The 17,347-nt window shown below is 37.7% G+C and overlaps 1 protein-coding gene across 2 annotated transcripts; it reads left to right on the top strand.

The window, feature by feature from the left end:
• The first annotated feature begins 112 nt into the window (after positions 1-112).
• lsr (lipolysis stimulated lipoprotein receptor) lies at positions 113-13,839 on the top strand. Of its 2 annotated transcripts, XM_034112638.1 has the most exons (11): positions 113-339; positions 1,736-2,065; positions 5,170-5,289; positions 5,593-5,649; positions 7,022-7,168; positions 7,683-7,892; positions 8,111-8,167; positions 8,641-8,757; positions 9,444-9,738; positions 11,419-11,893; positions 12,772-13,839. In XM_034112638.1, the coding sequence occupies exons 1-11, from the start codon at positions 300-302 to the stop codon at positions 12,805-12,807; spliced, it is 1,884 nt and encodes a 627-aa protein (XP_033968529.1). In that variant the 5' UTR covers positions 113-299; the 3' UTR covers positions 12,808-13,839. The 2 variants fall into 2 exon arrangements, with proteins under 2 accessions (XP_033968529.1, XP_033968530.1); XM_034112639.1 differs by lacking the exon at positions 5,593-5,649 and having other exon boundaries at positions 114-339.
• Positions 13,840-17,347: the final 3,508 nt, after the last annotated feature.

Raw genomic sequence — 17,347 nt, 5'->3', positions numbered from 1 at the left:
GTGTTTGGTGTCAAATGTATCCACAGTCGACGAAAGAAATAACCCAAAACCATTTTCACACCCCTGTGTTTCACAACCTGTATTTGAAAGCTCACCTGTTGGCTGTTCTGCTGCCGTGGGGCGTTCAGGTACTCCCCTTCGCCTACAACGTACAAAGACACAAAATGGAGCTGAAACTACCTGGCTGAGGAAAAGTACAGTTGCGCTCAATATTATGCATAAGACGAAGTTTTATTTGGGTCTCTAAGGAAATAATATTAAAACAAGTCGACTGAAACCTTGAGGAAAGAGGATTCAAAATGTTCTGGACCTTAATCATCGCCGCTTTAGTGGCAACAGGTAAGTTGGCCTGTTTTTCTTTTTTTGCAAAACAGGGTGGGCCCTCTTCCGTAAAAAGTCCCTTGATAAATAGCCGCTCGCAGTGTCGTTATTTTGTGGTAATATCAGTTTTGTCACAGTTTGAGAAAGGGTTCCTATGCATGCAAGGGTTTATTAAATGCTATGTATACGAATGTTGAATAAAATTATCAAACGACATATGTTAACCATATAACCACCTGTTACATGTGACATTTTACTCGAGTATTAGCACGTTTTCTACTCTATGCTTCTTCTTCACTAGAAAACAATGTCAGGAGGAAATATTTTACCTCACTCCACATCAATTTGACACTTGGGCCTAAAGCCACTTGTTACTTTTTACCTAAAAACACAAGTGACGTGCTTGAATATGATGCTGTACCATAGTAGCCTAGTAATCTACCCTGTAGTAAACATGGTATCTTACATTATCTCCTCATTGAACAACTCAAACATTTATATTACATGCATTTATTGATTCAAAACAAAATAGTATTTTGATAGGAGCCAGTTTGTATCTTAGTAGCTTTACTTTTGATGGATTGATTTATCAATTAATTAAGTAACATTTTGAATTCAGGATTATTTTACTAAAGTAAATTATCTAAGTATTTCTTCACTTGTAGTTTGTTCTTGTGGGTAGTTGTTTTGTTATACCTAGAATCTTCCTTCACAATTAAAACTGGTAATAATTTGTTAGTATTTTATTTGTTGTATGGCAGTACAACATATATAACTCCAATAAGCATATATGCCATTATTTAGTAGAGCTGCAGAAGATTCAAAACAGAGGACTTGAAGAATCAAACAACTTGAAATAATATAAATAATTAGGAAATATTTTCTGGTTGGTGGTCAAAAACCATCGCACTGCCTATCATTTTATGTTTGTCATGCTATATTTGCTATAATGTCGCTGGTTGAGAGAGAAGTCCCAGCAGACAGAAGTCACTACAGCAAAGTGATCACCTCCTGTAAAATATGCCTTGCTGGAAATAATCAGTTTTTTCTTACTGTCAACAATTCCTATGAAAAACAAACCAAAAATGTAATTGTAATAAATGTCTTGGCTTTGTAACGACATTAAGGATATGATGAATCCTCTCTTTTTAGAACATCCTAAGTATTCATAGCTTTCATAATTGGATGTAATGGTCAGGCTGAAAAACAGAGGCAGTCTGAGGTGACTCATTACACCCACTCTCAGTGATACTAGCAGTGAGGAAATACTGTTTCTCAGATACCACACCCTAGGGGTTTTGTGGAGTAATAAGAAACCATAAACAAATGATCAAATGTGAGTAACATTTAGCTAATAATAATCATTATCTACCAGCCCATCTCATACTTTTAATTCTCCACTATTTCTTTCTAGAGTCCACGATGGCCATCTCGGTCCAGTGCCCCACCAGGAGGTACATCGTCATCCTCTTTCAGGACGTCACCCTCAACTGCAACTACCAGACTACCGCCTCTCAGTCTCCTGTTGTCACGTGGAAGTACAAATCATATTGCCGGGACCCCATCCAGGCTGCGTTTAGTCCAAACAGTGCGGACAGCATCTTGTCTCAGAACAACCCCAACTATGACCCCAACATCGAGTGTGCCGATTCCCAGAGGACGGTGCGCATCGTGGCCTCCAAACAAAACGCTGCTGTTACCCTCGGTTCAGACTACCAGGGGCGCAAGATCAGCGTCCAGAACAGTAAGTTAATCAAAGTTAACACTTAATATCTCATAGTATACTATACAGTATATAGTAAAGACCAGGTATACATTTCTTTCACTTTTAATTCAGTTAAATTAAAAAGTAATATGTTGTGATGAATTTAGTAAAAGTATTTATTAATTTAACAGAAAAGTTGTAGCTTTTTTGATAATAATCACTTAATCTTCACATTTTCATAGAAATATATGTTAATTTGAGTTTCCCTGTTGTGACTTTATATTCAATTGGATATCTTTGAGTTTTTAGTGTTGGTCAGACATAACAAGACACAGAGAAAATTGGGCTTTATGAAATTATGACCAATTTTTATATTATGACCAGTTTTGAATTAACATACTTCTTTCCTCGACAAACGAGCCAAGGTAAGTGATTGAAATACCTTTACTCTGTCATTATCTGACTCTGTAAAGCGTGTAAACACTAGTATTTATCTATGTCAGAGCTTTGTGTTACCGCTCTCATATCTGTGTACATCTGCTTGGATATGATGAGTCAACTGTGACTAAATTAAGATTCAACATTCAAAGATGTATTTGTCACCGTCCTTTTTGTCAATAAGTGTAGTTAAATGCGGGGGCGGTAATCTCAAGGGGAACTTAAAAAGAGAAGCTACTGGATTTATGACGGCCCAGTGTAACGTTCAGGTTGATATTTTGTAATAGGCCGTTGATTCATACCCACCTTGGAGGTAGGCTAATGAGAAAATAATGTATTCAATAGGACAGAAATGCTGACATAATGATCTCCTTCTAATTTAGCTTTAATAGCTATCCAGGGTTATTTATACTGCCACCATGCATGTGAAACAACATTTCCTTTCTGAATCATAATCATCACTTTGGCGCTTTTTAAAGGCTAATCTGCAAAGTCTTAACAGGGCTGAAGGAAGTTAAAAAAACATCAATACTAATAAAAATATAAAATGTACATAACAGCTGCACAATAAAACACAACAGACATAGAAACAATGAGGTTAGAGTAAGGTTAACACAGTAGCATAGATCTGACAGTTATTAGTCAAGTTGCCAACCTGATCTCTTAATAAGAACTTATTTAAAAGTGTAGGGTTTTATTGACAAAGGCATGATCACTCTTAGATAAAAGATAAAGTGCAGGTTCACACCATCACTAAACGAAGACCTGGTGCATAGCAGAGCACTTACACATTTTAAGTAGTAATCATTCTCCAAAAAAGTGATACATTCTTGCTAAAAAAAACTCATATAACCAGTAAAGGGTTAACTAACAGGACACACCTAGGCTTAGGGCTGTGCAATTAATCGTATTTTAATCGCAATTACGATTTTGGCCTGCCACAATTACGAAAACAACATAATCGAAAAAAACAATTATTTTGCTTTGCTAGGTTGTGACAGTGCACTGCAACATATTTGATCTAATTTATTTGTATTTATCATATTTATATATGTTTAGTAGCTTGTTGAAGTGCGCTCCAAAATATTTGTTGATCTTGTTTATTGGTATTTATTATTTTGATATTATTTATTTAAATGTATCATTTATTTTTGTATTGGTTTTTCAGTTGAATTATACGTTCAGGGTAATCAACAGTTAAAAAGATACTGTTCAAATTATTATTTGTATTTGTTTTAAAGTACAATAAATGGATGTTTTCAAAGTCAATGAATAATCGTATTTAATAATCGTGATATCAATTATTGACCAAAATAATCGTAATTATTTTCATTTCATTTCAAACCTTTATTTATCCAGGTGTATCCCATTGAGATCACTGATCTCTTTTTCAAGGGAGACCTGCTCAAGTAGGTTCCACATGATACATTAAAAACATAAACAGAACAACAAAAAGGACATCATACAGCATCATTATGATTTTTGCCATAATCGCACAGCCCTACCTAGGCTGTGAGAGTCTGTTTACAAATGAGCCGCGATCTGATTGGACTAAATGGAGCAGGCTTGTCTGAGCGGGAGATAGCAGGAGGCATTGCCACTGATTTAACTCGTATGTCAATATTCCAATTACTGTATATTATAGACTATTCTGCACTGTCTCTATTATATTATGTTTCTATTTTATTTTATTTACTTGCACTATTTCATCTGTGTTATTGTGTTGCACTGTTGGAGCAGCCTGTGACCTAAGATATTCATTGTCATAAAAACACTGTAGCTATGCACATATGACAATAAAAGCCTTGAGACTTGAATAGTGCACTGTGCTGAAACCACAGATAAACAATGAGCCAGAAAACATGCTTGTGATTTTGATACTCAACTAACCCCTAGGTCAAAGTTCACAGCTCAGTGACGTAGCAGGTTTGCTGAGGCCAGAGGACAGAATGAAAAGTATCATGATAATGTACGACAGGCCTTTTATAAAAACTGTAAATTGTTAACAATCTGCATTAATACTTACTACTACAAACTTATTTATGTACTGTATCATCACATTTCGGTTTGGAAACTGCCAGATTTGCTACTAGGTAAAGAATGAGTTTATTTCAGGCTACATGGAAACTGCAGACATCACATTGTAGAGTGCAGAGGCGTATTATTATTTCTCCCTATCTTCACTCCCAGTCACGATGAAACTGAAAAGACATTCGTCTGTACTTCACACAGCCTGCTTTCAGACGTGTTCACACACACAAGCATGCAACCACAATATAGCGCATTGCTTTATCATAGTTTGTCTGCATTATGCAATATTTACACATATAAACTCGTGTAGATCAGCATAGCGTTTTTCATTTAAAAAAAATGTGCGTGACATTTATTTATAGAGTGTTCCAGGAAAATACGTTATTCAAAAGATAAATGATTTTGAGCAGTGCATTGTTTATCCTTGTCATATTTATCAAAACAAAGGTGAGGTGAGAAAAACTGTAGGAGTGCATACAGCTCAATACACTGTCAGTATGGGCATGAGTATTTTTTTAATTGTTTGTTTTTCGTGTAAAAGAACTACAAAAACTGCAATTGAACAAGGATTATATGATCCCGCTATTCTATGATTGTAATAATAGAAAAATAATAATACTATAGCCTCTCTAAGACAACAAATCAAACCTATGGACCTATTTCTTTCCTCACAGATGCAGACCTGAACATCGCGCAGACGGCATGGGGCGACAGCGGTGTCTACGTCTGTTCTGTGGTCTCCGCCCAGGACCTTTCAGGAAACGGGGAAGACTACACAGAGCTAATTGTTCTTGGTAAGTTGCATTTGGAGCTCATGTGGTCACATTTGTTTTTTTCCCTCTCTATACTTCCCCTTATCTTTACTTTCCTCCACCCATGCACACACACAAAAAGGTTTTTACATTATTAAAAGTTGAAAAATAAACTTGGCCTGATTAAGTAACTTAGTGACGTAGTGTATGGGCAGATGTATAGTTCCTTCAACAGAGGGCACATTTGCCACCAGCAGGAAGAGTCTTAAAAGTAATTCGTTCTAGGCAGTAGAAATCTGACCGAGACCACTTTAAAGTAATTGTGGCTTTATCTTTCTTTCACAGAGAGAAAGTCAAATACTACTGACCTGCTGCCTGGTATTGACTTGCTGGTTATGGAAGGTAGTACAAACCCCTTGATATAGCTCAGTCATGTTGTAGTCCCACAGTAGAGTTGTATGACAGAGAGGATAAGGACTAGCTATAGAGGAAAGGAAACATTTATAACACAACCACCTGGCTGCATTGCTTGAAGTCACTCAGGTTGTGAGTTTGAATTTGAGCAATTAAAGCCTCAGACATATAAAACTATTTCTGGCCAAAGGTCATAATCCTAGTTCAAAAGATTACGTACAAAGTATGACTCATCTAACCACAGCTCCCTACATTCAAACATCCTGTTGTGGGTGAGAATGGGAGAAGGTAATAATACGGTTAGGCAAACTTAACTGTTCTGCTCGTATGATACTTGACTTACACACAATCTTTCTCTACCTCACACTCCCTCCTTATCTACTTCTGTTTCTCTCTCTCTCTTTAATATGGCTAAGCTCACATGTGTGACTTTCTGTAGTTGCCTAGTTGAAACAAAGGTGCATTGAGCACACATTTCCTTATCAGTGTACATGGCAACATAATATTTTACATTCGAACAAAAAGGTTTTCCATTTTAGTTGATTCATTTAAACTGACATTTTGTCCCCCAACCATTACTGTTTGTTTCTTTGCTTTGTGGCATGTGCTGCCTGAACTGACACGCAGAGTGAAATCATCCCCTCCTGGGCACAACAAAAAACCTGCTTTACCGGTTTCACAATACCTTTGAAAATTACCACAGCAGCCAGCATGCTTTGTTGATCTGAACACTCAATAACATAAATAAAATCTGTGTTTATACTTACAAACAAGAAGCAACACATCCTATCGTCATACCAACACGGACAGCTTCCACTTGTTTAACAAAAATCCAACTTTTCTGTTCAAAGAGAAGAGTTCCCATTCCTTTAGTCATTCTCATGTTTTTTTTTCTCACAAATGCTGTTGACAAATAATTCTGCAGTTCAAGAAAATATTTTCTTATATTCTGGCTTTATCTTGCATGTTAAAGAGGTCCTATCATGCGTTTTGGGTTGTCCCTTTGCTGTAGTGTGATATTTAGGTTTTTGTGGAAGAAAATGGTATGCAAAGGCTAAAATGTTTAGACTATGTCTACTTCCATAACATAGTGAGATCACTAGGGAACAACGCTTCTATTGGCTTGTGCTCCAGTGATAGGCGAAGGGGCGGGACAACTCAAAGTAGTTGACCCATGCACAGGCGGTATGAAAAAAAATAAGCACTTTTTGAACATTTATAGCATGTATACATGTCACAGTATAGGCACAAAATACAAATGTGAACCTTAACATTAGCATAATATGTCCTCTTTAAAGGAGATTTAGTGATGTAAATATTAATATAAATGTATCTAATGCACCCCTGCTGGCCCACACAGACTGGCTCCTGGTTGTTTTGGTGGTGTTTGGCTTCTTGCTGCTGCTGATGCTGATCGGCATCTGCTGGTGTCAGTGCTGTCCGCACACCTGCTGCTGCTACATCAGCTGCCCCTGCTGCCCCGAGCGCTGCTGCTGCCCACGGGCCTGTGAGTACCACATGGAAAGCCAATGAAACTGCACTTCTTGTCTTTCTTTTACAGCATAATACATGTTTTAAATCCTTTTTGAAATAAATATGTCAGCACTTATTCTGAACTTCTCAAACGGTTTTAATGTTCCATGTCTTTCGGTAATATTCACACACAACTGTGTCCATAAGGTTAAGCTCTAGCTTTCCGATAACATTTAACAATGTCAAACTGTACCAAGCTTGATTTTCACTTTAAACAAGGGCATGTTATGAAGCTGACTTGCTTTTTAAACATGCTAAATTGTACAAAAACTAAAGGACAGGCATATCAAATATGATAATTTTCATTTAATATTTGCGACAATAAAAATGTAGTTGTATTTCCCACTATTTCTTAAAGTGGACCCTTAAAATGGCTTTGTCCTTCAGCAGTTACTTATGAGCTATTTCTGCTGTAACATACATTATGTTATGTTATGTTATGTTATGTTTTATTCCACTCTAACCAGCTGTCCTCTGTTATTTCCCAGTGTACGAGGCAGGAAAAGCAGTGAAGAAAGGTGGAATTCCCATGAGTCAGTATGCTCCCACCCTCTATGCTCCCAGTATGTACGCCCAGCCAGGATACGGTCAGCCAGGATACGGTCAGCCTGGTATGCCCATACTTCCTGTACCCAACGGAGCCGGGTACCCACCTCCCCATAACGGTTACGGTCGTGAATACGATGCCGCTAGCTCTGGTAAGAGTACTTTTAACTTCTCATATAAGAACGGCTGATTAGTCATTTCTGTCTGTGTGGGAGTTGAGTCAGCAGAAACAACACATTTGAGTTTCATAATGACATAAAATCCCCTAATGTGTGAGTGTGCAAACCTCGGACCGTAGTTATGTCATGTTTTTTTTTAATGTACAGCTTTCTTAAATCTTAATTTAAATGTGTTTGTTGTGTCTTTGCAGTTGGACAGGGCTCCCAGGTGCCTCTGCTGCATGGCCAAGATGGTGGGGTGGACAACAGTGAGTAACATTTCTAAAACGTTTTTCTAGCCCTGCCACCGCAAAACCTGCCTATTTATAGATGTTTCCACACGTCTACTGTTGTAATAATAAGAGGAGTTTCCATGTTTCACCATTGTTGTTTCACTACTAGAATTGTTGAGATGAGTTGCACCCCATTGGTTAACTACTTTTTTAAATAAAAGATTAGGTGGCTTTTTGAAACAGATATGTTGATTATGTTATAAATATCATCCTGGTATTTATTTCTGATTTCCCACAGGATTTATGCACATGAAAGGAAAAACAATGTCTTTAAATAGTAAATATATATATTTATAAACTGTATATATAAAATATCAATGTATTAAAGGGGAATCTGACTCCATTGTGTCCACACCTTGACTGCAGTTATGTTCAAAGCACATTGGTTTAGTGTATCTGCATTAAGCTGCCAATGCTCAAATCTGATTTCCCTTTCTTCTTCTCATCAGCTCGCAGTGGGTATCGTATCCAGGTAGACCCCGATGGTAATGCCACACGTGCCATTTACTATATGGAGAAGGAGCTGGCAAACATGGACCCATCCAGACCCGGAAACTACAACCGCTGTGAGTGACTGATCACTTCCTGCTACTCTGGTCTCAGTCACTGTGCCCTCATAATACTGTGGGGAAAATAGATCAACTTCTGGTAAAAGCTGTCAAGAGTTAAGAGGCAGCCACTTAGCCACGGCCAGCGTCTAGTTTAGGATCTGTTGCGGCAAACAAAAGTATTTCTTTGCTTCTACTTTTCCCTGTAATATACATTTCATAAACGCCAACATATAGGACTATTTGTCAACCATTAGGACGTCTATTAGACCACTATGCTGTCATTTTACTAATGTTTAAACTGCTGTCTAGAGAAATGACTGAGTAGCTCAGGGATTATTTTTTCCTGGCTATCTGTAACATGAGTTTTGTCCTAATGGGACATTAAATGTCTTATCCTTCACCAAAACACCGTCGTATTCTGTTCTTAAGCAAGGCAAGGCTAGTTTATTTATATAGCAACTTTCAAAATAAGGCAATTTAAAGTACTTTACAAAAATGAAAAAAACATAAGGAGCATTACGAAATACGACATCATAAAATGGCATTTCAAAACAGTCAAAAAGCAAACAGAATAAAATAAACATAAAACAAGCTAATATAGAATAGAACGGGTATAAAATGCATGAATACAAGTTGCAGTATACAATATGAATACTTCAATTAATAGCATCACCTAACAATTTTCTCCGTTTCCCCTGAAGTGGATAATATGACCGAAGTCAGTTCCCTGCACGACGGCCTGGACCCTCGGGGTCGCGGGGGTCACCCCCAGCCTGCACCTCTGGCCACGGTCTACGACAGGGATGAAGCCATGAGCACCATCAGCAGTGTTTCCCAGCAAGGCCAGCGCCGCGACAACTACCCGCGTCAAGGTGGAGGGTACATGGGGGACCGTGTGCGTGCGCGCTCCATGGACAACCTCGACGACATCGGAAGGCGCAACGGCCGCGATGACCCCCCGCCCCGCCGCCCAGACGAGATCAGAGGCAGGAGAGGGTGAGTCTCCATGAGCAACATCTCCTTATTGTCACCAGGACCTCCTTTTAATAGGGACTGGAGTTTTTTTATTTACCTTGGTTGTATCTCAGACACTGAACTTGTCGTCTAGCTTGGGTCGCTGAGCTTTGACTCCAAGAATTGAAGACTGTTCACATTTACTTAAAATTGGATATAAAGGAGCCGACAAATAAGCTTTTCGCACCAAGCAGAATGATCATTTGAAAAGCAAAACACAATTTGAAGATTGGATGCAAGTGTACTTGAAATGTTTTGCGGTTCTTGTTTGTGGCCATGTTGTCACCATCCGACCAGTAAAGCTAGCAAAAGCTGATAATAGACATTGGAGTGGAGTGTGTCTTTGTTTCTCTCAAGATAAGATAATTATCAAGAGTGTGTGAACTACAAACAGCGACGGCCTCCTTTTGTGTGTTTTTTTGTTAAAGGCACTGACTTGTGAACACTTGTTTAAACTCTTTTACTTGTATTTGATCCAGGCTGGATTAGGAAATTATTGTTATGTGTGTTTTGCATGTTTTTCGAATTATTCTCTGTCGTTTTACAGTTTTAAGACTAGCTCCTGGGATTTACACCAAACCTATCAATAATAGAAGGTATATAGAAAGTAACAATGAGGTTTTAAAGTCAGAATCAGTGGTGTATGATTCTGTGTAAAGCAGTGGTTAATGTGAGGTCAAAGACACGATTCTCTTGTTGAAGAGAGGCCCCCTCCCCTGAGTGGGCAGGATGAGTTAAATATCTCAGGAACTCTGTCCGGATGCTGCAAAGTAGGAGGACGGCCCCTCTGCTGCTCCCAGCCAAGAAACTGCACAAACAATCCCACAGTCAAACAGTATCACGGCAACAGGTCTCTGGGGTCATCGCAGTCAGTTCATACACGGCTGGTTCAAAGTGAAACAGACGCAGCAATACACAGGCACTGTTTCAGGAACAGGTTTAAACATCTGGGTGATTATTAACATTAAACTGGATATCATTTGGGATTGTGCAATTATTGAAGTAATGTTCAACCATGTTAGCTCTGCTGTGCTGGTGCAGGAAGGTTTGTTTCTGGATAGGTAATATCCAAATTTAGAATAAAAGTTATGTTATCGTGTTGCAGGTATTAAAACCACATATCTGTTTAAACCATGTAATGATTCCAAATGCATTAGGCTATATTCACAGATGTTTGCAGATTTTGTTTCATATAATCAAGTTTCCATTACAGCTGAACTGTCCAAACAGTATTTTATGAATTTCTTTTTCACAAAATATTCATATAATTTTCCTAGGTGATCCAATGTACCTATCTAATACAGGGGACACACTTTGAGAATGAAGCATAACGACAACAAATGAGCATCTTCCTTAGAGAATGTAATTGTCTTTTAGTTTAAGTAAAGTTTAACTATGTCACATTGAATTGAGTAGCCTTATATAATGCTGCACATATTACACAGTGTAGCTTAGTTTTGAGGTGCAGTACAGGTACAGTAGTTGATCTGATTGACGTAGAATCTGCATTAAAGCTACACCTATGCTTCAGTTTAAGCTGGAACGGAGAACACAACACTGAGGTTTAACCTACAGTATATTTAGCTCTGAGTCTAATGGCGGAGCATCATATTTTGTACGTTTCTTCCTCCTCTAAATGTGTGCCTTTTTCTCTCTCTTTAGCTCGGATGATGGGTGGAGCAGCAGCGCCCGAAGCGGCGGCAACAACCGCGACATCGACGACCGCCGGCGCCGTGACTACTCCCCAGAAGACCGTGGGAGAGGAGAAGGCAGCGGTGGCTACGGCGGCCTCCCAGGGAGACGCAGTCGCAGCCGTGACGACCTGATGGCCCTGGAGAGAGATCGCCGCCCTGAAGGAAACGCCAGGGGGAGGCGAGACGATTATGATGACAACTTCCTGCGAGAGGCCATGGAGAGGAAGAAGATGGGTGAGCAGCAGAGGGCGCGCAGCCGGGAGCACCTGGACAGCGAGAGCGACCGCTCGGACCGGGGCAGGGTGCCACGCGGGCCCCCCCCACTCCCCCAGGTCCCGGCCTCCGGACACCATGGCCGCCGTGATGATTACCCACCGCCTGCACCGCCACCGTACAGTGACGATGAAAGTATGTCATCCTCAAAGAAAAGCAACCTCCGCAAGGTGAGTCACAGCACAACTCTGTACATTCACAAAAAAGCACTGTGAGCTTCAGGGTGACTCACGGGATAGTTTCACATCTTTCAAGTTTATTTTCAAATCAGAATCAGAAGATATAACACACACTGAAACCAGTTTTGGTTGCTTTGATTATTCCTCTTGTTCATATTGGCCATTAAGATGCAATTTCCTAATGTAATTCAAATTGTTTGTGACGTACGTGATGTTTATCTGAGGCTTCAGAGCTACTGAAATCCACTGAATATCCTAATCTGAAGTTACAGTTTATATATTTACAATCCCCTTATTGTGTTTCCTTGTTGAGCTGCAGTGAGTGGACAAAAATAATACCTTTTATACTAAAACAACCGTAACTTTTGAAGATATCTACTTGATTTGAATAACTTGGGAAAGCTTAAGCCTCATATTTTTTTGCATGTAAGGGTTTTTGGGATTTGTCCCCATAACTGACATTGATGAAAGTACATGAGCAGGAGGAAACATTACAACAAGCAAAACTTGTAAACTATAAAGAGGACTTCAACATGTTTGACCTTTTCCTTTAAGTAGGAGCCACAGGTCTGTAACGATGACATTTTTTAAAGACAAAAGGAAAAATGTAGGATTTTTATAATCCAAGTTGGGACTTCTGTGCACATTTTTAGGCTTCAGCTGAATTTTTAAAGACAAGTCGGTTCATATTTCATTTTTCCTTATCAAGAAATCCCACAAAAACATTAAAAACAACACGTAATACCTGTTTAGTCAAAGCTCTGTAAAGCTCATTCCTATCTAATCTATAAAATCACCAACCTCCAATCAAATTAGGATATTTATTCGTTGTTCCTCATATTTAAATGAGCCTTTTTCTTGTGTTGCAGAATGGAGCTGTGAGTCGGGAGAGCCTTGTGGTGTAAAAACCAACATTAACAGGAGCAACCTGTCCCATGATGGACCAGTTGATCTCTGAGACTGTAAATATTACTTACACTGCTAATTTGATGTGCTGATTTTTTGATATTGCATAATTTACACTAAACTAGAATGCTGAATGTATAAGTATACTTATCAGGAAAGAGGTGCACAGATGAAATGTAACGTGCCTTTTCATGTATTACACATTGTGGCTGCCACAAGTGCCTTAGAGTGTACAGAATTTAACTTGCAGATGTGAAAGTCAAGTTGATAAACAATTCTCTGTAAATGTGTTTACAACTTGATGAGTAAACATGTCCCAATTGGTTTCAACTTTTAACGTTTTTACCTTTTATGTAGTTTCAGTGTACTTATTTAGATTTTTAGGGGTCTATAGATTCTTTTCTGGCTTTTTACTTGTGATAAAATGAATAGTTTTTATAAGAAAAATGATGTACATTTTAAAGGAATTGATTTTATCTTTGCTTTTTGTTGTGTTTTGAGTGAGCTCAATGTATTTAGAAATCTGGAGAACAAAACTGTCTCGGTTAGAATTTGTGTTTGAGTACTCACCTTTTTATTTTTGGTTTTATTTTCTTTACACAATATTTCCATTTTAACCTGCAGTATGTTGTACAGCTAACCAGTAATCAACTCTGAGAACTCAAATGTTTATTGTGATGTGATGAAACCTAATTTTACAATAAAGGTCTTTGCCAGACATTTATTTCACTTGCATAATTGTACCACTAGGTGACACCATCATGTAAGTGTGTTATTTAACAGCACAGTAGATGTGTGTTTTCATATTGGAATGGTTCTATCAGTTGATCATTGCTGTTGCATGTTACAATACACTGTGTTTAAGACTTTAATTACAGATACATTACTTGGACTAAGGAATTTCTGTATATATAATTTGTTTCATGATATTATCGTCAGTTCCTACTAACATGAGGTGTTCTCTGTTTTATGTCTGTTTGAGAAACATGAAAAAAAGTACTTGACTACTTATATAAAAGTTGTAGAACATCTATCACCATGAGTAAGAACAATTAATTGAATTAAGAGGTTCAATCAAAGGTTCTCTGACAAAATATCTGCATGCATTTTAATTTTTAACTTTGCAAAGATGGGATTAATTCCAAAGTTATTGACTTGTCTTTACCGTTTCAACTTCTCTCTTTACCATATGCTTATAGTTTGTCCACTCATATTGTAGTTGCCTTTTTATATGTGTTTTGAGATTAATCATTACAGGCATTCTTGTATTTGAGGTAGTATTGTACATACTACTGCTCTGTGTGTATAACATAAGAAGTAGCAGGTCATATGATGGTGTGAAAACTGCTTCTGCCCTGTATCACTGTGGCCCGAAACAAGATTTCACTAAAGGTTACTTAACAGGTAAGAATGCCAATCATTCATGCTTTGTTATTTAACTGTTCAAATGTAATTATATAAAATGCCACCATTTCGTTTTCAGGACTCCCATGATCCTCTGCTTCAGTCATTTTGATCTTTCTCCATGATGGCCGTCTTCTCACGCCATACGTCTGCTGTTGATCGACACCCCGATGTCTCTGACACTAAAGGATGGTTACAGAGTCCAAGGTGTGTGCTGATCATCTCCACATTACCACACGCTGTCCGTTGTGGCATGCAGCTCGCACAGGGGAAGTCATTTTGAAAAATATTGTGGCAATTTAAGTCTCTAACTGACGGATGGTTTTCCTGATGGTTTGAATGCAAGTGTTTTCGAACATTGTGGATGACCACATTAGACAGAAGGGTGTGTGCTGCTTCTGCTTTTAGTTTATCCTGTTTCTGCATTTTTCTCACCAAAGGAAGTTTGCAGCTAATAGCAAACTTTCTGTGATTACATTAAGACGGACTTTGTTTATAGGTATTACACATAACAGCTCAAGCCTACAAAAGAGACCAGCCAGCCTATGAAGTTGCTGTTTTTAAGAAAGTATAGCTACATTTAGGCATCCCACACAACTCTTTTTTTTAAATTTAATTCATACAAATAAATAAACATTTAGCATTTCTTATAACACGATCAAAGAATTTCCACGCTAGTGTGGGAATGCATCAATAGATCCAACACAACTGTGTAATTGTCCTTATGGCACATAAAATGATGTTCTTAAAAATAAGCATTGCTTTAAAAAAGTTTTTTCTGGAAAAGACTGTTTAAAAATGAATGTAGGGGAAAATTACTGCAATAAACATCCAGCTCTGACATTTCTGATCACCAGCAGAGACAGGCTTTATTTCAGCTTCACCACATTCACCATTAATAGAAACCACCATTTTGAGTCCAGTATATTAACGTTTTTAATACCTTCATATAAGCATTACACACCCAAGCCCCTTCATTATTAGATTAAATTAAATACACTTAGTAAGAGGGAGGTAACAGACATGGCACATACAGTATAAGCAGTTTTGTCAGTGTAATAGTATATATAAAACATTTTTTCTTGGGACATGGTGGCGCTGTGAAGGACTTCTAATGCTTTATTAACCAAAGACTGCTTCCCTCAAGTTCACACCTATTGAACCATTGACAAACAGCAAGGCTTCTGATACCTGATGGACCTTATTACAGTGTATAGTGCTGCTCCAAGCCTCTGAGGTACATCAACTTCCAGAAAAGAAAAACACATTTACGTGACGTACTGCTCCTCCACTGTAATCTGAGGAGAGACACCTGCTTCAATTTCATTTGAGGAGGCATTACTGAGATTTAGTGTTGCACTTCGATAAAGTTTGGAGAAACATAAGAACCAGAATAAACACAGCAGAGGCTTAGATCGTCTCTTTTAGTCACTTCTATGGGTCAAGTTCCAAAAAGGCTGGATCTTCTATTTCCGATAGTGCCACAAACTAGCTTACACACATGTTTTGTCACTCATCTCCAAGCAGCAGTGAGATAACCCTGCTGGCGTTATGGAGTACTTTATTCAATTGAATCAACCTTCATGTTTGAAAACAGTGGAGTTCCCCATTAAATATAATGTGTCTGTTGGAGAGAGTATGTTGTTGTTAAAGTCAATTATTTAACACACTCTATTTCCACTTGCATACACATTTGAGATTGTTTATAGACTTTGCTCACAGTATTATAAAGACAGCAGGAGATGTATTATGTCCTATTGTGTCAAAGGACTGCATGCAACATGTAATCCAACCTGCCATCAGTCACTAAACACATTCTCTTTCCAGGAGCGACACTTTCTAGGTTTCTAAACAAAGAGATTTACAATTTCAAAAAGGGAAAATTGTAGTTTTTTTCTGGTTCAGTTTGTTTTTAAAGTGGAAACAATTTGTACACTTCATCTCCAGTTAGTTCAGTATTTTAATATCTGTATTATTTAGGGCATAATATTGTCATCTTTCCATGTACATAGTGTAGCTTAACAGAATATAAAATGCTCCTTCAGTGCTTTGTTTTACACCATTTTAAAACAAACTAAGAATAGACAGCAAAGTACATTATTAAGTAATATAACAGATGATAGTAATCCTATAACGCGACCAAATTTGCAGTCATGAGTATTCAAAGACCTCCTCTCTAGCAGGAGTTAAAGACTCTTACATTTTTATATTTATATCTGCTGCATTTGTTATGTATCATGTTTTGTACGTGCAGTGACCTCTAATTTGTATAGCTGCAAAAATAAAAATTATGTCATTAACCAAGTCTTAGCTATCATTTGTATATTAAAGCACAAACTAAAGTGTATAAATGTCCACTGTAGAGCAACACATGAGGATAAAGAATAGTCTCTCATATATGTTTATGAAATGTATACATTTTAAAATGAACCCAATGCTGTACCACAACTTATTGTTACTCATTAGTTGCCATATGCACATTTATCGATCTGTGATGAGTCAATATTGTCTGATATATTGTCTTAAAATATAGCAAATATCTGAAAAGGTAAAGGGATAGTGACCTACTACATTTTTGAATGTCATTTAAAAAGAATTAATAATATATCATCTTCTTTCTCTGGCAATTCTTGTCAATATTGTTATTTCATGAATTTATAAATATTTTTAAATAATTCTTTATATAAATATGTTTTTGTATCCACTATAAAATGAGGGATTGTGAAGCTATTTTTCATATTTTGTCAACTCAGCCCACCAGAGATTTTCCAAAACCCGAGGACCAGATTTGTTTGTGTGTGAGCTGATATTGCATTAGTTAAGCTTAACACTGTCAGCAGAATATTCACATCACACCCACATCAGACCCACACCTGATGTAACCAAAGGAGCTAATGTGAGACTCCTTCTGGAGAGGAAACAGCTCAGGGTGTTCATGGACACTTTCACCAGTGGATCGAGTGGATTTTGTCACACCATTACTTCCAGACAAGAATATCAATATTGGATAATTCTCTGAAACCCCATACTACTTTCATTAACAATGTTTTTTTATAATTATCACGTTAAACATTATATTTGCTTGGTAACTTTTGTATTGTGACATTTATTTGAATGATCGTTATGGTTAATAAA

This window comes from Trematomus bernacchii, unplaced genomic scaffold, assembly GCF_902827165.1.
Source record: "Trematomus bernacchii unplaced genomic scaffold, fTreBer1.1, whole genome shotgun sequence".
Taxonomy (NCBI): Eukaryota; Metazoa; Chordata; class Actinopteri; order Perciformes; family Nototheniidae; genus Trematomus; species Trematomus bernacchii.
Note: the sequence above shows the minus strand (reverse complement) of the source record. Positions and strands in the feature narration are given on the sequence as shown.